Here is a 25,015-nt window from a genome sequence, read left to right as displayed (position 1 = left end):
ATTCTTCTTCTTTCTTAATCCTTCCTCCTCCTTCCACAGAAAAGTTCCTGTGGCATGGCCCATATTCTAATCGTGGCCCTCTATGAAACTGGATGCTTTCTGAGTACAGGGGTGCTGCCTTATCTAGTCCTGGTTTTTTCTCTTAAGAGGCCAGTTTCATGTTATCAGGAATTTCAACTTGGGGCAGAACTTGGGCTTAACCAGCCCGGTCTCCCACTATCCCTGTATAAATCTTGTAGTCATTTTGCTTTTACCAATGCTTCTTAGAATTGGGCATTTTGTTCACTGAAGCCAAACCACATGCAATGGCCTTCCTAACCCACAGTGTGGCTCTAACTGGCACAAAAGGGAAAAACTAGAGAGAAGATTAATGTAAGGAGATGACTTAAGCATTAGAATGACAGCCAGGGGCAGCTAGGTGGCACAGGGGATAGAGCACTTGCCCTGGAGGCAAGAGGACCTGAGTTCAAATCCAGCCTCAGATACATAATAATTACCTAGCTCTGTGACCTTGGGCAAGTCACTTAAACCCACTGCCTTGCAAAAACAAAAAGAAAAAAAAGGAAATGTCAGAGTCAGATGCTCAGAAGGCTGTTGAAATTCCTTTTCTAAGGTGCCTTAGTGGCACTGTGCTCAGCCAACACCCCTGCATTCCTGGCATATTTGTGCACACTATGGGCTTTGCAGGAGCAAATGGGCAGCAGGGGAGCTCAGATCCCTGATCAGATCAGGGACTGCAGGGAAGAGGAAGAGCAGCAAGAGGGTAAGAAGACTAAAAATGGCAAGGGATCTGATAAGAAGGTGCCTAGATCAGTTGTGCTGAGGGAAGGCAGACTCTACCAAGGAACAGAGACAAGAAACAAAGTAAAATGACACATACAAAGTAAACTAGGGACTCCTTGGCAATTCTTCTCAAGGGTAACTGCTATCTCTGGACCTCAGAGACTGAGCAAACTTTCACTAGAGGCTGACACATGGGCTGCCATGGTTGATCTCCAGTGGATCAGTTTTTGGTAGGGATCTTCTTTCAACCAACTCATCCTAGGCTGGACCTTGAGGATGCCAAAGGAAAGTGTAACCTCTTCTGGGGGAGAACTGAGCATCCTCCACAAAATGACCTGCAGTCAAGATGCAAGTCAGGGCACATCAGCACCTGCAGATGTGCTTTTTGGAGTCTAGTTATACAAGATAAGGGGCTAAAGACATGACAGATTAGGGGGCCCTGGATTAGGGCTTGTCATTTTGGGAAACTCATCAGATGGGTAAATGTTGGCCTCTGCTCTTCCCCAACTGCAAAATCTCCTTGACTCTCAAAGAATTCATGGAGTCCATATTTCAGGAGATATCACCAATTCAAAAGATAAGAAGATCATACAGACTAATACTAAAACTTAAGGACAGTAAGAACTGCATTATTACATTAGATTGCAAGCTTCTTGAGAACAGGGAATAACTTTGTTTTTTCATATTTGTATTTCTAGTACTTAGTACAGTGTCTGTCAGATAGTAGGCACTCAATAAATGTTTACAGATTGATGGACTCAAAAAGGTGGTGGAGAGGGGAAGGTAGAGAGTACATAAATAATGGAAAAAAACCAGGAATATTTATAATCCAAATTGTTCTTTTTTCTGGAGAATCTGTCTTATGGCATTTTAAAATAATCAAATAATGTTAGAGTTGGGAGAGACCTCAGAGGTCCCATGTCATCAATTTATAGATGAAGAAACCGAGGCCCAGAGAAGGGAAGTGACTTGTTCGAGGTCATATTGCCAGTAAGTGTCTCTAATTCCTGGACAGTTACATGACCTAGTGGATATTGGAGTCAGAAAGCTCCAGATTTTAGCTCCAAGTCTAAAGTACTTGCAAGTTGTGTCATCTTGAGCAAATCATCAAAAGTCTTAGTCTCAGTTTTCCAGCAATAAAATAGGGGTAACAGCACCTATCTCACAGAAATGTCATGAGTATCAAGTGATATAAAAATTGCAAAGTGCCTCACAAACCCTGAAGTGACATTTAAGTGATAGCAATTATTATTTTAATTATTTGACACTCTGAGCTGGAGAAAGTGATGCCCAGGGATTGGTACCTGAGCTTGCTTCACAATTCCCCTGACCTTAAGGCCTATCATTTTCTGCTGTTTTCCCCAGTCAAAGGCAGACTCACCAGTTCTCCAAAGTGCTTCATGGCGTATTCCAGCACCCCGGCCGCTGCTTCTGGCTGTTGCAGCTTATTGTTGATGCTAGGAGAACAAAGACAAGGTGGTTATCCCAAGAGCTTGCCCTCTGGTCACCAATTCCAGTAGAAGTATGGAAAGAATGTCAATGATTTCCTCCCACCTGGAAAGGTCAGACTGAATGCTCTTATCCTGGAGAGGTTTTGATTTTACTCAGTTTGGGGCAATGCAATTAAGGATGGCTGAGTTTCTCAGACTTTTATGGTAGACTTACAAGCAGATCCTCCCCAGAGCCTCCTTCTAGAACCAAGCCCATTGGCCTGGCCTCCAGGATGCCTGCCACAGGCCAGAGCCCACCTAGTCTTCACAAAACAAACTATGGCTCTAGAACTTTCCTAGTGAGAGACTGAGTCTGTAGAAGCGCCCATCTCTGTAGCTTCCCAGACCCAAGGGATGCTGATAATCCAACTCATCAATTATTTTCAGTAATCAGGGCAGCTAGAAATCAAATGAAAGCAGCCAAGTGTGTAAGTGACCTGAGAGCACACTGGACAGTCCGGGACAGTGACACAAAGCCACCTGGAGGTTTCCTCCTGGCTCTCAGGATGCTCTCCTAGCAGGGCCACATGGAGATTCTGGTCACTGTCCTTTTCAAATGCAGATGGGGGAGACTGGTCTGCTTCTGCTGTCCTCATGGATTTTTGACACAGGCCATTGGAGCTAGAAGAATGTGGCTAATTGAGCAACCTTTGTCTCCAATGAAGAAATGGGCCAGGGCCTTGGGAGAATGGATGTTGCTAAGGCAAGGGGCTGCTAAACTGGGACGACTGTGCCGACAAGTACAACTTTTGTTACAAGTGCCTGTACAGGAAAGTTAACAGTTCTTAAGACACAAGCACTAACCAGGAAACTACAATCCAGAGAGTCTTAGAACAAGTGTTTTCTAGGAGAGGAAGAAAGGGTGAAGTACCAATGTAAGTACTAAAATATAGTTAGAGGAAGTTAGAGGGCACGGAGGACTCAGAAGATCAGAGTTCAAGTCCTGTTTGAGACACTTACAAACAGTGTGACATTGGGCAAGTCCCTTCACTTCTCTTGATCTCAGTTTCCCCACCTGTAAAATGGGGATAATAGTGCCTACCTCTTAGGGATGTTACAAAGATGAAAGGAGCTAACTTATGTAAAAGCCCTATAAAAAATGAAGCCCACTATGAATCACAGGGCAAGTAAAGAATTTTTTGCCCTGAGATGCTCAAAGGTATTATTTTTAAATGGTGTTAGAAAAGCAAGTCTTCTGGATTAGCTCTAATGAAGAAGGGGGAAGACGGGGAAACCAATTCTGATGAATTAAGATTGAGGCCCAGGGCTGCCTCCTTCCTTAGGCAGCTGCTCCAGCTCCTGCTGGAACTGGAGCCAGTCTTGCAGGGCAAGAGCAAGAGTGTTCTGTTCAACACTTTTATGTTTGACTTGAAGATGCAGATGGTACCTGTAGGACCCTGTCCTCTCTCCAGTGTTCCAAGGAGGACCAAGCTCCCTTCCTCACCAATCACAAGGAGGCTTCTCCTCCATACTGCACAGCTAATGAGACTGAACTTCAGTGTGCAAGTGACACCTTGACCCTAAAAGGGCAAGTGAGTTGGTGAGTTTCTTCTGCCCTTTAACAAAGGAGTTGTTGATGGAGGGCAGAATCACAATACCAAACTCTGGACAGGCTTGAGAGATGGGCTAATCTAAAGATGAATTTCAATAAGGTAAATGTAAAGTCCTGAACTTAATTTAGGAAAAACACTCAATGGGACAAGCACAGAATGATAAGAGTAGCCTACATTTCTATGGTGATTGAATAGTTACAAAGCATTTTCCTCATGACAACTCTTGGAGGGAAGTATTCTCATCCATATCTTATAGAGAAGGAAAACAGGTCCAAAGAAGGCCTCGGTGACTAAGAAATAGCAGAGATGGGATTTAAACTCAGGGTTTCAGGTCCTTAGTTCATGACTCTTTTTATGATGCCAGTTTGCCTCTTAAAGGTAGCAGTTCTAGATGAGGAAGACTCTGGGGCTCTAACTGTTTTTTCAAGGCAGTAATTAATAGATGAAGAGGAGGACCCAGAACAAAGGAGGTAATGATTGCACCCTATACTGTAATGAAAGGCAACATGGCATAGGAGACAGAGATGTAGTCCTGGCATCCAGAAGACAAGGGTTCAAGTCCTACTTTGGCCTCAGAATGGCAATATGACACCGGGCAAATCATATCATGGCTCAATGTTCCAGGCAATTTTCTGGGACTATAAACTGCAGAACAGGTGCAGGGGGCAATGGGTGCCAAACTCAAAGAAAAAGGAATCCCTGTGGGATCATTTCACTTTGCTTGTCTCAATTTCTCCAATGATAAAATGAGCTGGAAAAGGAAATGGCAAACTACTCCAGCATCTTTACTAAGAAAACCCCAAATGGGGTCATGAGAAGCTGGACACGACTGGAAAAAAAATGAATGATACTAAAAAAAAGTTTTCCCAAGCATTTTATACATATTATCAAATTTGTTGCTCCTTCCTATGGAGAAAGATGCTTTTCTTATCCCATTACCCTTACAGATGAGGAAACCAAGGCAAACAGTGTCACCCAGATAGGAGATATCAAATTTGAATTCCAGTTTTCCTGGCTCCAATTATGAGCGGTGATCAGGAAACAGGCATGTTACAACTCTGAACCAAGGAGGCTAATCTGGTCAGAGAACCCCATGAGCACAGACAATTTAGCAAGCAGTGAAAGACGAAAGCCCTAAGGCCTCCTTGGCAGAGGAACCTTGGATCTGCTTCTGGGGTCAAGGGGAAAAGACTTCTGGATCAGCTCCAAGATTAACTGCAATGCCTGGGAAACCAGTTCAGACCAGGAAGGCCCATGTACCAAGGTCGTATCTTTTACAAGTCGAAAATAACATATTTGTACAGGTAAAAAAAAGGAAAATTAACCAAATCGCAGCCATTCCAGTAAATTAAGTAGCCTAAGTAGCAGATGCTGAGGACAAAACAAATGCAGATTCTCCTGTGGTGCACCATCTGCCTTGGCTCCCATGGAGCCTTTCCTGTCCCTGCACCCCCCCCCCCCCCATGTTTAGATATATATTATTTCCAGGGAGAATAGAGGTTGCTTGAGGGCAGAGACTGTTTAATTTTTGTGAAGTAGCACATATAAATGCAGACTGACTAGTGTACATACTTTAAGTTTCAAAGTCCCTTTTCAGCTTTAAGGGTCATGTAGATCCCCTCTCCCCACCTCCCTATATCATCTTATCTAGGGCTGAAGACAACTCTTAAAAGACTATCCCATCTCTAGTTAAATGATCTAACAATTCCCTGGTGGTGACACAAGCATCCAGGTCCCTGGCCTCTCATTTTCCCTCCAATGTCATCTGAGGTGAGGATGTGAAGGAGATTATACACAGTCACTGCATTTTTTCTTAGAGAGAGAGAGAGAGAGAGAGAGAGAGAGAGAGAGAGAGAATAAGCAAAAGTTGAGGCTTTAGCAGCCCGGATGCCATGGTTCTCTTTTATCACTTTAATTTCCTCCAGAATGCTTTCTCCTTAAGCTGTATTTTCCCTTTGGCCTTTTGTATCCTGTCCATGTGTACAAGACTCTTGGAGAACCCTAAGAGAAGCTGTGGAAGTTTCAGCAGATTTCAATTGGATCAAGTTACCATCCTAGTGATGAACCGAAGCAGGTACTGCCCCATCTCCTCCTGTTTATTAAGCATCTCAATAAGCTGGGGTCTGTACTGATAATACAGAGAACAGCAAAGACACAATCTTTATATTTAAGGAACATAATATGTGGTTGACATTTTATGTTTATACAGTAAATATATTTTTGATGTGTTATGGGTTGGATGTTGTAGATCTGTGTGAGAATGTGAGGGGGTGGGAAAAAGTTATCTACCCTTCTCTTTTTATTCATTTAAACCCAAATCAATAAAGCTGTCTCGACCTGTCTCACCTTGACCTCACACTTCTTGATTCTTCCAGTTTTTATCTCCTAGCAACTACTGATACATATCCTAAAAGCCTTTCTTTGGGATAGTAAATCAGACCACTGAGGCAAGGCAAAGAAACAATAGCTCACAGGAGATTCATCTGGTCTTGGGGAAAGTCCAGAGGGCTCTCTCTTCTCTTCTGAATTATGAAAGTGTATGTTGGGGGGAGGTGGGTCAACACACCCTTTGAGAACTTAGGAGTCTGTCCCCTGTCTGGGGACACACAGTTGTTTGAAATGTGACTATTTCAAACCCAAAAGGACTTCTATGAGATTGAGGGGAGGAGTCAAAGATGAAGCTCCTGCTAAGAAAGTGCTTTTGCTCATGAGACCCTTAATGAGGACCTGCCATTTTATGGGCAGCTGAAAGTTTCTAACACTAATAATATATAAGCTCTCCTGTGGGCTTTCCTACTAACACTGGTGAAATTCTAAAGAGGCAATTGTTCAAAGCAGCAGAGGAGTATTTCACAACACAAACCAGATTGACATGAACAGTAGACCAGTAAAAAGGACCTGAGAAAAACAAACCAGTTTGGGGTGGTGGGGGGTGGGGTGGGTGGGTATGGAGAGAGAGGGAGAAAGGAAGGGAAAGAAAGGATAGAGGAGGGAGCCAGAGAGAAGGGGGGGAGGGGAAGAGAGGCTAACAGAGAAAGAGAGGAAGGGAGGGATAGACAGAGAGATGAAAGAGAAAGAGAGGAAGGGTGGGACAGAGAGAGATGAGAGACAGGAAAGGAAGGGGAGAGAGATATATTGAGACAAAGGGAGAAAAGGGGAGTGGGGGAGAGAAAGAGGAGAAGGGTAGGAAGAGAGGGGGGGAGGGGGGAGGGGGGAGAGGGGGAGAGAGAGAGAGAGAGAGAGAGAGAGAGAGAGAGAGAGAGAGAGAGAGAGAGAGAGTGAGTTAGTTTAGCAACATCCCCAAGGCTTCAGGGTTTAAAAAAATGACTAGCAGACTCCATTTTCCAAAACCAGCATCCCTCTCCTGTATATACTGCCAGGGGTCAGAAAAACAGTACATTCCTCCCAAGGAGGAATCTGTATTAGAAGCTGAAGGCTAAAGAGGCAAGGGTTCCAGTTTTGCTGAGAAACAGTAGGCTCAGAGTATCTGATGCGGATTCTTGCTGCCCCTGTGCTGCTTCAGGCTGGGCATCCTTTGTTTGCTGTTGGTGCTTCTGACCTCATCTCCACAGCACAGGGCTTTTCCCAGGATGACAGCGGAAACAGGGAAGGCAATCATGGGTCACATATATATGTGAACAGAGACATGACCTACTTCTGGGGACTTAACTTTCATCATAGAAAACTTTGTTAAATATTGAGAGCCTGTTTGACTTTTGGAATTCCAGAAAACACCCCCCCCCATAATTCTAGAGAATCAGAAGCAAGGAAAAGGAACCCTATCTTGATGCTCTTGAGTCTAATTTCTCCCTTTCATACAACCCAATCCAATGTACACAAGAATGTAGACAGTGACCTTTTTTCTACACACTCCATCCAACCCATCCAAAAAGAGAAGAAATGAGGAAGCTCTCTGGATGCAGAAGAGCTCCCCCAGGCACCTGCTCTTTCAACTACACTTCCCTTGAAACATATTGTACCAACCAGGATTGTTTCTGTCTCTTGTTCTAATTCTGACACAATGTTTTTCACAGCAAGGTCTCTTAGCACCTTATTTTGTAAAAGGGGGAGGGTGAGGCCCAGAATATCTCATGGCTTAGCAAAGCATTAAGTGGTAACCCCAACGCGGGCCCCAAGTGATACCTTCGAAGGAGAGTAGTAATAGTCAGACCTTGAGAAACAAAGAATGCCATTAACCACCTTTTTGCCTTTAGTGGGCTTCCTAAGCTATTACCCCCAAGGGCAGCTTGAATGACATTAAATTCTCTCTCCTTCATTTGTCCTGGTAATTTCTCTCCTATGGCTCTTCTAGATTTCGACTCTTATCTCTTGCAAGAGCCCTTGCCCTTCCTTATGCCCTTCAGTCTATTAAGAACTAAGTGATACAATGGCTATTTTATATCAACTCTGACACTGTTGCCAAGTCTGCAGTCAGACAGGGTACAATCACATCTGGGAGAGTTCCTCGGTTTTACTGGGGCTCCTATTAGACTTTTACAAGGACATTACCATTTGCTTCCCAAAAGTCTTTGAGTATGGGTTCTCCCACAACCTGCATCTCCTCTGGTTTTCTGTCAAGTGAGAATTCTCTGATGTCCCTTGGTGCTTAGCTCGGAGTACATGCAATCCAGCTCTGGGGCCTGTTGCTATACAGAATGTTTTATGCTGGCGGCTACTTTCCACCTATATTCTTTCTACTCCTCCACTCTCTCAAAAACCCAATTCTGTTCAGCATATGATAAATACCATTTTGTTATCCCTACATGAGCCATAGAAAGAGGGCAGGGAGGCTGGGTCCTGTCTTCATCAGCCACTCAATTAACTTCTCTAGGACTTTGGTAGCAACAGTACGAAGAAGAGCCCAAGGAAATGAAAGGCAAGTTGGTCTCTTTTTGATTGGGGTGATCTGAAAGGGAAGAGATGGCAATTAAGGGAGAAAGTGGGGGAGAGCTTCTAAAATGCTACAGGGAAGGAGAGTATTTCACCAATTTAAATGAAGACTATAGGCAAAAGCAAGGGAGAGATTGAAAATCCTCTGAGCTATCCAATTTCAATTCAGAGGCAGGTGAAAATAGGACCCATGGGTCTGGAAGGATCATAATTTCATTGATTTGTGTCAAGAACTTTGAAAGAATCACTTTCCCCCCCTTCAACAGAAGGCAAGTTTTCTCTGTAAGGTTTCGGGGTGGGGGGGACCTCGTGTCCTTGGAGCTCTGAATGTACCAAATGACCAGGTAGTTGGAAATGAGATGAATCAGATTTGTTGTGAGAGGTGACCAGCCTTGGACAAGTGACAATGGCTTCCCTAAAGTTTGGTCCCAGAGTGGCTCGGAAGCAAATGAATCTTACTGCATACCTTCACCTTCCTCTTTAAACAATCTCAGATGGGTCAAAATGCCTGGAAGAGATGTAAAACTGGCGTCCATGGTGGGGGGTTTGAGAGGAAGGACAGGAAGGAGGATAAGGGAGAAAGAGAAAGCCAGAGAGAAGGCCTGCCAGGAGCTGTCTCATAGGGAAAAACCATCTGTTTCCCAGAGGGCAGAGAGCCTCATAGCAGGGAGGGGAATGAAATGCTATGAGGTCAGATCCTCCGGTTGCCCCCGGTTTACCCAAGTCCATATGGCTTTCCTTCCAGAGAGTTGCCCAGTCTAAAGAGAAGCTCTGCCCAAGATAGAGCCCAACTCCTAGAGATGAACATGGCAGACCAAGGTGAGCCAGGGCAACTGTCCCGTCTCTCGGACATCCCTGACTAACAGGAAGGTTCAGTGGGGCTAAGGCTGGGCCAAGGTGGCTGCACCATTTTCTGAGTGTCAATGAGCACAATCTGGCTGGCTTGGTTTGCAGCTGAGGGCCCTGTCGGAGGCGTGCTGTAAAAATGATGAACGCCTGTCACATCTCCGAGGCTTAGGCTGATTTAGGGAGCTATTGGCAGGCGCGTCACTCCCAGAGTGTCAGCCAGTTAATTACTTCCAACTTTATCTTTCTTGTCACCACTTCCTGACAAATTGGCCATTATCTTTTATTCTTCAACAATGAGCACCGTTCCTTTTTCTAGGGATGCCTCTAGTTTTGCTACCCCCCATCCCTCCCCCTCCTTGCCACTTTTTCACAACCAGAGGAAAATGAAGTATTCTCTTCTTGGAGGGGGACTGTTGGCAAGAATCTGCTGTCAGGAAAAAGAAAAGAAAGAAAAGAGTGGCTGCCATAGTGGGCTCCCAAGCAGATGCAGAGGGCCTGTCATCCTGGGTTCTTTGCTTCTGATCTAGAGGTAAACCAGTAGGGACCTTCCTGGAGTTTTGTTTCCCTTGGGGCTTATTATTCCAGATGGTCTCACAAGCACTCTTTAATAAGGCAGGACCTGGCTGGCAACCGTTTATTGCCAGAGATATGCCTCTACTAGGGAATGGCAGGGTGGCTCCCATCACCCTCTGGGTTCCCTCCTCAGACTCAGATGGCTCCACACGTTTACTTGATAGGCTTTCTATTGGGGCTTGACCAAAAAGCCAAGATTCAGACAGGGCAATCTGGAACTATGTCAGAGTCAGGGGTCTGCAGTTCTATGTACCTGGTTCCACCTTTCCCCCAAAGACCCAGGAACAAAAAGAGAGCCTGGGAACTTTTAACCTGAACAACAGTTAACCCCAGAACACCTAGCCTGCAGCTGCACCCTGGTGTTTGGAGGTGACATGTCACCAATAAATTATATTGCACCACATAAATAGCAGTCTGCTTTGGGTCTTGGAAGATGTTTTATAAAGGCAAGTTGTTATATCATGAGCCTACAGGAGGCTGGGAACAGCCCGAAATAAATCTGAACACTACTGACTGAGTAAAAGATCTGATTTCATGGGTACAGTTGAATAGAAGGCATTTAAGTGTTAGAAGTTTGAAGCTATAAAGTCACAATCTGCTGCTTGTGCTTTGGTTACATAAAAAGTTTCCTTTCCACTCTGCTTGCATGAGCTTTTCAAGAGGGGTACAGATTACTGGTGGTGTATTGACAGACTCTGAACTGAGTGAGTCCAGGGGCCTGGAATGTGTTTTTTGTAGAGAAGTGAGTGTTTTTTGAACAGATTCTCACTTCTCTGGACCAAATGCTCTTTCTCTGGGCTGGGGAAGAGGAGTAGCAGAAGAGGGAGAGAGGGGAAGGAAGAGGGTTGGGTACTTTTCCTGGAAGCCCAGGAGCAACTGTGAAATCAAGTCATACCCTTGCAAGCAGCAGAGTGTCAACACCTTTGGGACATGTGTTTAGAATTAAGATGCTGTGAGGTAAGTTTTGTTCATCTCCTGAGAGCGCTCTAGTCTGGCTCCAGCTCCTTCCACACAGGCGGCTGGCTTCCCTTGCTGGTAATCACTTGCTCAGGCACAATCGTCTCAAGTTCTGTTACATTCTTAAAGAATGACCAGTCTGTTTTCCACTCGGTCCTGCCTCAGACAGGATGGCAGAGAACCAGCCTAGAGGGAAGCATCTTCACTCCTAGGGGCAGTCCAGAGCAGGAATTGCCTGTCCTTTGTCCTACCTTCCCATTTAAAACCTTTAACTGGAGTCAGTAGACATTTCTGGAGGTTCCAATGAGAGACTTATTTGGTCCTTCTCGGTGGAGAGACACACCTATTCTAGAGATAAGGCTAGCTTTTGTGAGGAGCTCTTATCTTTTTTGTTCTGCCCTTATTAAACTGGCTGCTAAGGTCTGCAAGGTCTCTGATGCTGCAAAGTTAACTATACATTTAGTTACCTGAACATCTTGAAGTAGAGACCTAAGACAGAGCAAACCACCCCAGGGGAATGGGGAGCAGGAATAGATGAAACTCCAGGATCTACCAGAACTGCTATCAGTTCTTGTCCAGGGAATCCTCCTTGGAGTTGGGAGAAGAGAAAGGGACAACTATTTTTGTGTGCCAAGATATATCATTCCTTATCATGCCTTAACTTCTTCCTGGAAAGTATACTTCTTGAAGGCAGGAACTGAATCTTACTCATCTTTCCATCTTGCTAGGTGCCTAGCAGGCAGTAGAGACTCAGGAAATAATTAACTGAATTGTCTAAGGAAGTTAGATGTTATGAAAAGGATGATGACTAGTTCTTTTTGTGTGTGTGTGTGTTTTTTGCAAGGCAATGGGGATAAATGACTTGTCCAAGGTCAGTCACACAGCTAAGTATTAAGTGTCTGAGGCCGAATTTGAATTCAGGTCCTCCCCTGACTCAGGGTCAGTGCTCTATCCATTGTGCCCCCTAGTTACCCTTACTATTAGTTCTTCCATGTCCATAAGTGCTATGGAAAAAATGAACAAAGTATTTACTTGAACCTAGAATCTTCTTTAACTCAACTACTCTGAAATCAATACTATTTAAAGGACTGGGAGCTATGGAAATTAATGACCAAATCTCTCAGAGATATTCAAGAAAAGGCTAGATATCCCATCAAAAGGTAACAGATGGACTGACTACTTCAAGGACATTCCCAGCCTGGTATAGGTTCCAAATCCCTCTGTAAGAAACAAGAAGTCACATTGTTGTCTCAAAGCTTCTGTGCAAAATGAAAGTAGAGCTAGTTTTTTCCCCCATTAAAAAAAGAAGTAAGGCTCATTTCCATGGGTCCTTTAATAGTGCTTCATCACCAATGGGGAGAAAAGGGGATGAACTAGAGGTCTCCAGAATAAGTCCCCATTTTCCTTAGATTAAATATACATCATGATTATCAAATAACAGCAGAATGAAAATGCTGACTGGAATTAGGGACAAGGAGGAAGAGAAAGAAAAAGACTCCTCTTCCTTCCACTCCAATATTCAGGAATACCTGACTGGCTTCTTTTCCAAACCACAGCTTAATTTTCCCCCTTGGAGCAATGCAGTGAAGAGGGGACACTTGGTTTGTGTCTGCTTTGGAAAAATATACTTTTCTGGCAGGGGCTGTCTCCTTCTTTGGCTCCCTTTCCCAATCTTCAGATTTATTTACATTCAGGCAGCTAAATAACTTGGGAAGAAAACTCAGGGAAGATCCAACTGTTGAAAGGAACCTTATGTAAGCAGCACCAAGGGTTCTTTTCCAGCAAGCAGATGTCGGGAAAGAGGCTACTGAATCTGAGCTACTTCATAGGGTCTAACTACGCATTCCCTTTCCTGGAAAGTATCACCACAGGGTTGGCAGGTGCAGGGGAAGAGTCACTTCCAGGATATATGAGTACCCGCTAAGAACCCCTTCCTGGTTGGAAGGTATTAGAAATAGATAAGAAAAAACAAATAAGTCAACATACTCCAATCTCCCCTTTAAATCTGCTTGCCAAGTGCTCAAAGTGCTACCATGGCAGAAAGAGGCATGGTTCCATTAGGAAGCTAGGAGGTCAATCAAATGGTCTTCTTGGGGCTTAGGGACCCCAGTGGAGACTGTGACCTGAGTACAGATTTTGGGGGTGGGGGAATGGAAGCCACCACTGCCAGACAGACCAGTTCTGAACAGTCTTTTTTAGGTTGTGGTGGCAGCTTGCTTGTGGGATGGTAAGCTTCTCACCGGCAAGAACACCTTCACACATAAGCATAAGGCAGTAGCCCAGGGCTGTAGGAAACAAACCTGGGCATACCTTGATCATTCTTTCTTTTAGATGAAAAAAATCACATTTAGTATCTGTGGTGGATTTAGTATACCAAGGCCCTACTCTATGGAGGTTAGATTAATTTTTTCCTTAAAAGGTACCGACCCTGTCCTCAAGATCTAATTGGCTTAGAAAAGGGCTGTTAGTGTAGCTTCCCCGGGGGTCTAAGAATGCAAAGCGCCAGCATGTGAAAGGCTAGAGCTCCTCCTTCAGGTTTCTGACCAAAGACCAGCAGAGTGACCAACACTGGCACAGGACAGCTGGGCTCAGCTGAAGCAAGGCTATAACTTCCATGAATCCTCTTTTCTCTCTGAACGAATATCCTTCCCCATTACAGTGAAGTAAATCTTCTTGTGTTATTTGTTATATGGACTACATACACATGTCTTAGTTCATTCTGAGGTAACAGAACAATCTGGTGAGACCTGGCCTCTTAAGCTACATCTTCTGAGCCAAGGGCACTTGAACACCAAGGCAGATGGGTGCTCTTTCAGGCCTGCTGGGCCACTTTTGCTTTGGCCCTTCCAGTCCAAAGTGTATCCTCCTCAGCAGAGGCAACAAGAGCTATTAAAATAAGACCAGTGGCTATGACTTTCTCCTTGGCTATTACCTACCTGACCACCCTAGTCAGCAGAGTGTTCTTCCTATGGTCATCCTATGAGAATTTTTAAAAAATCCTTTTTTGTTGCCCTTGCCTTTCCTTATCTATTTCAGCTCATTTAAGAGTGTTAGAGCGCCTGACATTCTTAAAACTGAGCTATACTTTCCCATTCATTCTCTGCTATTGTTTCTATCATCTGTATTTTTTTTTTTAGATTTTTCAAGGCATTGGGGTTAAGTGGCTTGCCCAAGGCCACATGGCTAGGTAATTATTAAGTGTCTGAGGTCGGATTTGAACTCAGGTACTCCTGACTCCAAGGCCGATGCTCTATCCACTGCACCACCTAGCTGCCCCATCTGTATATGTCTTTTAAGGATCTAAATGTTCATTCAGTTCCTTGAGCAGTCACATTTCTTTTAAAAGACAATTTCCTTCTTTCTTCACAACTGTTATTTTTTGTAACTCTAGAATGTCTCTTAAAAACTTATTAATTGCCTTCTGCGGGGGTGGGGGGAGGGAAGCAAGATTAGGGGAAAAATTGTAAAAAATTCAAAAGAAAAAAAAAAGAAAAAACTTACTAACCCGGCTAGGCTGACTTTCCCTAGAGAATTTTAGTTCGTGAAATTTTAACTCTTTTTTGAACTTTTTGAAATTTACTCTCCCAAAATGTAGTTCACATCTTAGTCCATTTCATATACTCTTTTCCTCTTTCAAAAATCCTGAGATAGAAAGGACATTTCTTCCTAAAGTTCCCGATTTTATTATTGGTTAGAATCAAATTTGTAAGAGCTTTTCCCCCTCATTGTTTACCCACTTTCTGAAGAATGAAATTATCATTAAAGGCAAGTAAAGAAATGTTATGTGTGTGCCTGGGGGTTTGAGGGGGATGGAGAGAAGAGGAGAGAAAGAGAGAAAAATAGAGGAGAGGGAAGAGACAAAGACAGGAGAAGTGGGAGAATGAAAGGGGAAAGAAAGGGTGAAGACACTAGAAGAGAACCCCAGCAGATGTCCAGATAAATTAATTTTCACCCTAATATTCTTTCCCTCTTTGGACTGCTTCAGATTAATATCTGAATACAATGATACTGCACCCCTTTTTTCTTCCTTTACCTAGTCTACTCATTTTGAAAAAGGTGCCCCATCCAACCATAAAAGAATTTGTTAGAGAAGCTTCTTAAAATTCCAGAGAGGGAATTTTTAGGGTACGGTTGAGTCATTATTCCCTAGATGAAGAGGGTGAAGGAAATCCTGAAGGGAGTTTAACAAAATTCCATTAACAATTAAGGATACAAGGTAGTGGGGGTACAAAGACAAGAAATGAAAGAGAATCTCAAGGAGCATATATTCTCTTGGGAGGGGACACAACATGTAAACATCAGATAACTTGACTAGGAAGAAAACACTACCAGCCAGTGGGATCACCAGCAGATTTCTCCAGGTTGATGACCTTCTTCCCTGAAGTATTAGGTTGTTGTTGGTTAGGCTGATGTCAGTGAGAATGGTATCTCCCTCCCCCACCCAGGGAGCCATCCCGACGATCCTTATTCACACTGACTCCAATTTTGCATATACCTTCTTGCAAAATGACACATCTTGGAAAGCTAATCAAAATCTATTTCCCATGGAACCAGAAAGTATAAAAGGAGAGAAATCATATCAGGTGGGAAAGTTTTATGGGACAAATCACAAAGACTCATCTCTGGATCTTGTTTTTTAGATTTTCCTAAGTCACTAGAAAGATTCCTAGTTCAAACTTCAAAAAAAGTTTCAGGGAAATATAACTGAGAAATGTTTAAGTAGCATAAAGATAATGTAGATCCATGTAGAACAGGGAGATTTTGCTACATAAGGAGTGACGATCAAACAAAGAAATAACCAATCTAGTTTAAAAAAGTATCCATACTCTGCCAAAAAGTAGCACATACAAGAGAATCAATCTGTTAACTCGGCATGAATTACATTCACAGGACTCCCTGGGTGAATAGGGATTCTCATTCTGTAATTTTTAGAGTTGCATCTGGACCCTCCTCTGACCCCAGCCTGTTCTTCAATACAGACCATTCAGTCCCTGGCAGGGTCACAATTCAACAGGGCTAAGCTAACTGGAAACACTAGTTTCCAGTCCCTTCTTGGTCCAGAGATTGTTCCAGCAAAGAGAAGTCGGCCGGGGGCCTCCTCCGCCTCTGGCCCAAGTTTCTAGGACTCCACCCAATCAGCACCTGATCCTTCCCGAGGAGGTGGGAGGGGCCAGCATCAGGGCTGCAGTGGGGGCGGAGGTATGGAGAGCAAATATATTTAAGATGCTGGGTCTACAGAGAATGAAGGCTTTAAAAGGAAGGTTAAGAAAATACCCCTCAGGAACTCAATCTTGGCGGGGAGGGGTTAGGAAAAAGGGCCTTGAAGGGAAAAGAAAGAGAGCCTGAGAGCAGACTAAAGGCTCCAATTTACCAGAGCTCTTAGCAATCTTCAACAGGTTGCTTCAATTCACACAGAAAGGTCGCCCTAGATAACATGTCGAACATGACACTCTGCTCTCTGGCCTGGTTCCTTTTCCTCACCCTGACCTTCACCAGTCAGCCTGCACTGCTAGAGAAGCCCCCAAAGCGCAAGACCCCGGCCCAACTCAAGGCTGCGGCCTGCTGTGAGGAAGCCAAGGAGCTTAAGGCCCAGATCGCCAATCTGACTGAGCTGCTGGGGGTGTTGAGCAAAAAGCAGGAGAGTGACTGGGTCAATGTGGTCATGCAGGTGATGGAGCTAGAGAGCCACACCAAGCAGATGGCCACCCGCCTGACGGAAGCTGAGAGCAAGTTCTCCCAACTGAACAACCAGATTGACATGATGCAACTGCAGGCGGCGCAGACAGTCACCCAGACCTCAGCAGGTAAGGAGAAAGCTTCACCTCAGCCAGCCCCCTTTGGTTCTCGAAGCAGACACAGCATTCCTCTGCCCCCATATCTCAGTGATGCTAGCTGCTCTGAGGTGCATTCTTTGGGGCCTGGCACTCCTCACTCCTCTCTGCAAGGGGGTCAGCTTAATTCTCTTGCACTTCTATTTCCTTGAAGATTCCTCTCATCCTCACATTGTTCTGAGACAGGTTCAAAGGTGACCTTTGCTGACTTGAGAAGGGAGGCTATGGGTCCAAAGTTACAAAGCAAGTCAGGAAAAGAACACAGGTCTCCATGTCCAAGGCTGCTTCCTTACAAATGGTACTTGATCCACATAAAGAAACAATAGGGGCCCAGATTTTGCCATTTGCTGTCCTGGAAGTAAGGTTTCTCTGGAAATTGCTTATTTTGGGTCTCTAAATATTTATTGTGCTGAGGAATAATTAGCCAAGCCTTCTATCTGCCATTGGAGACCTATGACCTTCCCTTTCCTGTCTACTCTGAATGGTACACCGTCAATCAAGTTAGAGCCAAAGTTTTTCAGAGTTAGCCTTTTGAATGCAGAATGCACTGGTACCAAAAAGTTTCCCATATCTCTTATTCCTGTCTCTTCCCTAAGTTCATCCACGAACAAAATAGGCATAGGGTTAGAGGGGAAGGTTTGTGTGTGTGTGGGGACTCCTCCATTCCCACACTCCAACAAAGTCTGCCCTCTCTAGAGCCTTATAAGATGGGTCTTTGGGAATTACTGCATCAGAAAGTCCATGATCCCATTTGCCAACACCCTGGTGAACAGCCTCAGTTTTAGCTACATTGATGCTTGAGAGACAGACTTGCATTTCACCTCTGGAATCTTATGCAAACTGCTTCTGGTCTGGTTCCTGCCAAAACTTGAACTCTGTTGGAAATGTCTTTGAGAAACAAGAGTTGCTTCCATGTCAGAGAGAAGTGGAATAGGACTTTTGTAGCATGGTTGGTTTTTAAATGATCAAACAAAAATGATTTGTAGTTTCTGTTTGGCTCAGCCTAGCTGACATTCAAAGGTATTTGTTAGAACCAGAGAGAGTTGTTATAACAGAGGCATATTTGCAAGTTGACAAGGGTTCTGTGGGTATCCTAGCTTTCCCCTATAACAAGGGAATTATTCTCATTACAGATCAAAAGGCAAAGAAACACTTGCAAAAGTAGGTTAACTTGAATGAACAGGTGACTTTCATTTTGGGTCAAGAAAATATTAACATTTAAGAATCTTGCAAACTTTTAGAAACAAGCCAACATGCAAAAAGTTATTTCCAAGCATCTGCATCCTGAACTCATCTTTGGGGTTACCTGTGCATCTTCAGGCCATTTTATAGAAGAGTAAGTACCAATGCTACCTACAAAATGAAACAAGGTTAGTGGAGGAATCTGACAATACCACTTTTATCAGCTCCTCCTCCCTTCTAGTTCCTTAAAACACTCTGCTAGCTGTATTCCCCAGAAAATAAGCTTCCCAGAGGAGGCTCCACACCAATCACCAATTGCAAATTTTCTGGAATCACTGAGAAAGGAATCCTATTAATAGAGGGGACTTTTTTCCTTCAGTGCCATCCCTTCTGAGACTGCCTTCTCTCTGTCTCTCGTTTGTCTCTCCAAGGGCAGGCAGGGCCTTTGGTTTTGCCTTTCTCTGTATCTGTAGCGCCTAAGTTAGAACTGTACTGGCACAATACCTCTTGACTGACCAAGCTGGGTGCAATGGGAAAACAATCCCCTTTGAGGGAAGGGGCTGGTAAAGCCTAAAAAACACCTAAGACTCCTATTAGGCTAGTTCTCCTCACAAGAGTTAGAGAAATACTAAAAGGGATAGCTTGCCATCCAAAGGGAAGATCTGGAGTGTACCTTTCTTTGCAAATTGACTTCATTCACTCTTCTGCCAGGTTTCTTGCCTATAGGGTAAGATTTCTTATTTTATTCCATCATTACCAACGCTTGAGTTAGTGAAGAGATTCGTGAAGATACCCACCTTCTTGAACACATACACATTTGTTCTGCAAAGAGGCCAAGCACACTGAAATCATTTATGTAAGAATATGTTGCAAGATATGAAGCACTGTATATTATACATATTATTACATGCTCTTTTAAATGCTCCCATGCTCCTCATTTTGGGTCCTGTAATAGAGTCAATAGAATGACACCCACTGCATCAAAAGGGCCCACAGTATTTTCTCTATGTGGCACTTTCTTTCTCTAGATTCTTCCCAGGGACACTGCCCTTCTGACATATGCTCTCAACTCTTGCCAATACAGAAAGGAGGGTGAGGTGGTGATACAGGACTAAGTGTATCACAGTGAGAAACATCTTCAAGGACAGTCAAAAATCACTTTCATCAAGACTAGATAGAGGAGGTCAATCTAGCCAATGCATTGCAATTTTCAAGTTATTAATAATACTGCCAGAATGGATCTTAAATGGTTAACCTGAAGATGTTTTCATTGTGGCCTAAGAGCCTGGCATTATTAAAGATGCGAGAGAAATTAGGATATTAAGTGGCTGAGAGATTAGATTTTAAAAGAGCGTGAAATCCATCTCCTGTAATTATGGCCTTGGTTTGCATTTGCAGTTACCCTCTATATAGAGGGCAGATGATGTAGGACACAAGCCCTCCTTGATAACAAAGGCTGTCAATGCTACTGAGATCCCTTTTCTTCCTAGCTATTCCAGGATGCACCCCGTTCCCTGTTTTATAAATAAGAGATGTGTCTTGGTGCCGATCTGTTTAATTTGATACTGAAATCACTTGGGAAAGATATTCTACTTTAGTGCTTAGAACACTTGAAAAATTTGATGGAAGAGGTTTGGCATTTTAAAGTTGGCAAAAGCACTTACAAGATATACTTCTAATCCAAATTCATTAAAGAAAAAAGAAGAAGAAAACCTCAAATAAAATAAAGAAATCTGTCTGCTTTGGCCCCAGTTAGAAGCAATCAACAGAGTATACATAGCTACAAGGCAGCTACCAGTAGGAGAAGCAGAACTTCCTGGCTCCATGCTAGGACCTGTTCAATGGGAAAATCTGCATGATTTCAACAGTCAATCACCTATTTCCAAAGGACTTAAATCACTTGTTTAAGCCTACTGGTAATGTCCCTGGGGGAAATCCTTTAAACATCAACTGCCAGTATGGGGAATTCACAATTAGGAAGCTCCCTCTATCAGAGCATGTCAGCAGCTTTTTGGCAACTTAGAGAATTCTCCCTCAAGATTTATGGGGGAGAAAGTGACTTTTTATCATTACAAAGCTGGTGAACTTCAGAAGGGAATGTAAAGTGAGGTCTTCCGGACTCCAAGTCTCTCTGTCCACTTTGCTAAGGTGCCTCATCACCAACATCAGATCACTCTTAAATCAACTGAAAATTTTTTTACCTGGTTAATACCACTGTGAATTTCTTTGTTTTAAACTGAGTCCCATGGAAGGCAAGCACCTTGTGTTGAGATGTTAACCCCATGGTTTCTGCTCCACTCTTAAACAGATGCTGTCTATGATTGTTACTCACTCTACCAGAAGAATTACCGCATCTCTGGTGTGTATAAACTTCCTGCTGATGAGTTCCTGGGAAGCCCTGAGCTCGAGGTGAGGCCTCTGGAAGCATACTACCGAGATCTCATTTCTCCTCAGTTCCCACCTCAACAGAGATAGGGATTGCAGACATTATTCACAGCCTTAGAGAGGGAAATGGTAGAAATCTAATAGGAAGAATACCAATTATATAGAATTGAGCCAATATAACATTCTGTAGTTGCCTCCAAAATGGGATGTCTCATCTAAGCTAAGCCAAGGGGACAGCCTGAAAGAACTAGGCATCTTTAGCAAAATCTCCAAAATGAATTACTCATTTTTTTTTTATGTGTGGCAACTGGATAATGAATCTAACTGTCATCCTGTCCTCCACAGGTATTCTGTGATATGACAACTGCAGGTGGTGGCTGGACCATCATCCAAAGACGGAAGAGTGGTCTTGTCTCTTTCCACCGTGACTGGAAGCAATACAAAGTGGGCTTTGGCAACATCCGTGGGGATTTCTGGCTAGGGAATGAAAACATCCACCGGCTGTCCAGGCGCCCAACCACTCTGAGGATTGAGATGGAGGTAATGACTAGAATAGGTTCTATGAGATGTAGGGGAGCCAAGGAGTATAAAGTAGGGATCTAGGATGAGGACATGGCATAGCCTGTCTCTGGTTGGTGGGGCTGGGCTCTGCTTATTTTTTGGAAGAGTTTATTCTGGTCAAGGAAATCACTTCCTTTAAGACAAAATAATCTCTGTATAGCTGGAGAATTGCTCACCTAGGTCCTCCAACATGGTGATTTATGTTTTTATATTCATCCTTATGACATCCCCCAGCAGGAGACAGCAACAATGGATTATGAGCTACATTCCACAGAGTAATGAAGAACAGAGAATAGAGGCTAGCTCAAGGTTATCTACTGAATCCAGCTCTAAAACCTAGGTTTTCTGGCTTCCAGTTAAGGCCCAGAGATAACCATGTTTTCATAGATTCTCTACTGGAAAAGATATAAGCCTAAGAATGAAGACACAATACTATAACTTCACCTAACTCTTTAGAAAAAGGGCCATGTGGTTAAGCTTCCTAAATAAGACTCTTTCCTCTTCCCACCAGGACTGGGAAGGTGACATACGCTTTGCTGAGTACAGTCACTTCACCTTGAGCAATGAACTGAACAGTTACCGAATCTTTGTGGGGAACTACAGTGGCACTGCAGGGCGTGATGCCCTCCTTTATCACAACAACACAGCCTTCAGCACGAAGGACAAAGACAATGACAAATGCTTGGACAACTGTGTCCAACTCAGAAAAGGTGAAAGGGGAGGGAAGGGCAAAGAGCATGGAATCACTGACATTTGGATTTAGTGTTATTGTTATAGGCTATAATATATTTTCCTGTGCTTACTGTTCAAAATGAACATCACTGGTCCCATATGTTATCTAAGCTCAAAATACTTAAGATCAAAGCATTAGACCCTAAAATTCATCATATCTAACCCTTCATTTTACAAATGAAGAAACTGAAGCCCAGAAAGAATATGATTTGACTGCACAAGGACACCTATTTAACAAGTGATATGATCTGCTTCTTCTGACAGGTGGATATTGGTATAATTGCTGCACAGACTCCAACCTTAATGGGATTTATTATCGCCAAGGTGAACACAACAAACACACAGACGGCATCACCTGGTATGGTTGGCATGGCTCTAGCTACTCCCTCAGGAGGGTAGAGATGAAGATCCGCCCCGAAGAATTTGTACCCTAAAAAGCAGTTTGTACTACAAGAGGGGTACAGAATTCCAGGAGACAAATAAGGTTGGGGGTGGGCAATGACGTAGTGTGGTGGGGGTAGGGATGGGAAATCACCTGTAATCAAGCACCAATGCAATCATTCATTTCGTCGAGAAAAGTACAAATCTTTATCAGGCTCAATGGAGCATCAGTGTGACATAATCAGTACCAGCAGTAGGGACAGCAAATAGGGAGAGACATTTAAAACTGTTAGGGTATTATTCTCAGTGGGTCAAAACTGGCTTAGCCTGTGCCTTCTGACATAGCAACAGCTCTGAAGGTATCCCTATGGTTTGCCTTTTCCCACATGATTCTTTTTATAGGAGAAAATAATTGGGGGTTTATGTCTTACATTTTCTCCAGGGCCATGATTAAGTAAAGGCAGAAAATAAATCTCTTGCTAAAATGAACTGTATTATTTCAAATCACAGGAGAGATATCGAAGGTTGGGGAATAAGGTGAGAGTGCAAAGAGTTTCTATTTCAAAACCCAAAGAAATTGCTTCTGGTCTCAAAGACTCTTTAACAGAGTAATTGCTCTGTTGAAGGTGAGCTAGCCCATGTCTTAGCTGCTCAGAGGAAACTCCAGGGAATTGGGCCCTTCTTTCAGTCTCAGCATTTCTCCTCCTTGCCCTCAATCATAGTATTATACAAAAAGAAATGTGGGACATAGAGTGATTCTAGGTAGGAGTCAGAGAAAAGTCTCATAAGTCTAAATGGGAATGAGGGAACTGTTAGGTACAGGGGCTGCTGGCAAGGAATGAAAAATAGAGCAATCTGAGCTCAGAAAATTAACACTGAGATGCATTCTCATTCTTTAGAACTAAGTAGCAAGAATTATAGTCAGAAAATCTTAAAATTAGAAGTAGACATTTCTTTTAGTAACTTAAAATTCTATTAGAATCCCAAACGGTCAAATGTTCCATAATGCCACAGCTTTTCTATCCTTCTCTTAAAACCGTCATTTAAAAAGGTGATTAATGCAAGTGCTTGCTTGCACAAGCACATACACGTGCACGCATGTGCACGCGCGTGTGCACACACACACACACACACACACACACAGAAATATATTGCTTTGATTTAGGACTTCCCATTGCAGTGGAACTGAACAAAGAACAATAACATTAAAAATAACCATCATGGTTACAAGCCAACAAGAATTCTGGAACCTTGATAACAGTGACAGAAAGAAAGCTTAAGTCAAATCACTGTACTTAAGTCATTTATAAATTACAAGCTTAGTTCTTGGATGAAGTTTTTGTTTTTTAAATGTTACTGACTTGCTACTTAGCAGGTAATAGGTTGAAATAGTAGTAGGCAGGAATCTGAAGAATGAACCAGATTCCTTCAAAACACAGATTAACTGCCTACAAATGTTCACAGTTAATATGTCTATTTGTGTTTGTTCTGTAAAAAAAAAAAAGGGTCAATTGGGAGCTTGACTATAATAATAGTACCTGAAGGACAGAGGAGGGTAGCAACAAGGTTCACACTGTACATAGGCATCTGACTTTGTAAAAACTTTGTTTTAAATGTTCCAGCATTTTTCTGGATAAATACAATAAACTGTAAAACCATGGATCCCTTACATTTCCAATCTTTATGTGTCCAGTGCATTTACAATAGCATGACATATATACCTTCAGAAAAATGGGAGAGGCTTTGACAACAAAAACAACTAGCACTTATACAGCATTTTAAAGTTTGTAAAGCATTTTATAAAAACTTTCTCATTTGATTTTTGCTTATCCCAACAACCCTGGGAGGAAGATGTTATTATAAATCTCTATTTTGCAGTTGAGGAAACTGAGGCTGAGAGAGCATGGGAGGTCCCTTGCATGGGGTCACAAAGCTAAAGGTCTGGTTTAAGACTGAACTTTGGTCTTTCTCTCACCAAGCCCAGAGTGTTAACCATTGGACCACTTAGAAGAAGGGGGGAAAGTACCTTTAAATACCAAGGTGGTACCAAGAAGCCCAGGAAGGAGAAAAAGCAGAGAGAGACACCAGTTATAATACCAGAAATAACAATTAGGGCACCAGTGTGCTTCTGTACCTGTGGGAAGCAGAAGCTGATAAAAGATCAGCTGGGAAGGGGGGGATCCCTATATCCCAAGTTTCCATACCTGCTGCTGGCCTATTGTCAAAATTCCTTACATCTTGCATCACTTTGTCTCAAAATACTTTGCAAACAATCATCTTTACTGAATGCACAAGGAATTTAAAGCTCAGAGAGGGAGAATTTTTTTCTCTAAAAACCGTATGAAGAGTGAGATGGCTAAATCTGCCCAACAGAGCTGCCTCTTCGAGAAGCCTTCCTTCTTTCATAAACATGGTCAGCCCTGTTTCCAATAAATCAGTCTCAGGGAGTCCTCAATAGTGCCTGTATGTATAGACCTGTAATATGCTATCCTTTGGAAACCATCTTTGTTCCCAGGATTAGAAAGCTGGGGGACTTAACAGAGATAACAGTGGGTTGCTAGGAGTTAAAGCAAATAAAGAGAGAAAAGAGGAACTAAACAAAAGTTTGGCCTCTTGAGAGGGCAGACACTCCAAAAGAAAACTTTCATACATAATTACCCTGGTCAAAATGACTCAGTGGCTTACGTTTTTTCTTTTTTGTCCTGAGTCCCAACCAGTGCAAGATTGCTTGTCCTGGTTAATGCTGCTAACTAGAATAGAAAAGAATGCTACCAAGCCAGTGTGACTTACACTAAAGAATGGTAGCAAGAAGTCAAGGGAGGGCCAAGCCGGGGCTCAACTTGAAGAG

At 43.2% G+C, this 25,015-nt stretch overlaps 2 protein-coding genes across 2 annotated transcripts in view; one reads left to right on the top strand and one right to left on the bottom strand.

Annotated features, from left to right (window-relative positions):
- The window catches only part of MTOR (mechanistic target of rapamycin kinase), a 110,851-nt gene that overhangs the window by 47,225 nt on the left and 38,611 nt on the right, over positions 1–25,015 (bottom strand). The window contains exon 29 of the mRNA XM_074218464.1: positions 2,165–2,240. Within this exon, the coding sequence (XP_074074565.1) occupies positions 2,165–2,240 (76 nt within the window). The remainder of the gene's footprint in view (positions 1–2,164; positions 2,241–25,015) is intronic.
- Positions 16,332–23,829, top strand: ANGPTL7 (angiopoietin like 7). Its single transcript, XM_074218465.1, has 5 exons — positions 16,332–16,899; positions 20,417–20,517; positions 20,839–21,033; positions 21,566–21,764; positions 22,051–23,829. Exons 1-5 carry the CDS (start codon positions 16,530–16,532, stop codon positions 22,218–22,220), a joined length of 1,035 nt encoding a protein of 344 aa, XP_074074566.1. The 5' UTR covers positions 16,332–16,529; the 3' UTR covers positions 22,221–23,829.

This window comes from Macrotis lagotis, chromosome 1, assembly GCF_037893015.1.
Source record: "Macrotis lagotis isolate mMagLag1 chromosome 1, bilby.v1.9.chrom.fasta, whole genome shotgun sequence".
Classification (NCBI taxonomy): Eukaryota; Metazoa; Chordata; class Mammalia; order Peramelemorphia; family Peramelidae; genus Macrotis; species Macrotis lagotis.
This window is presented reverse-complemented; position numbering and strand designations above follow the sequence as displayed.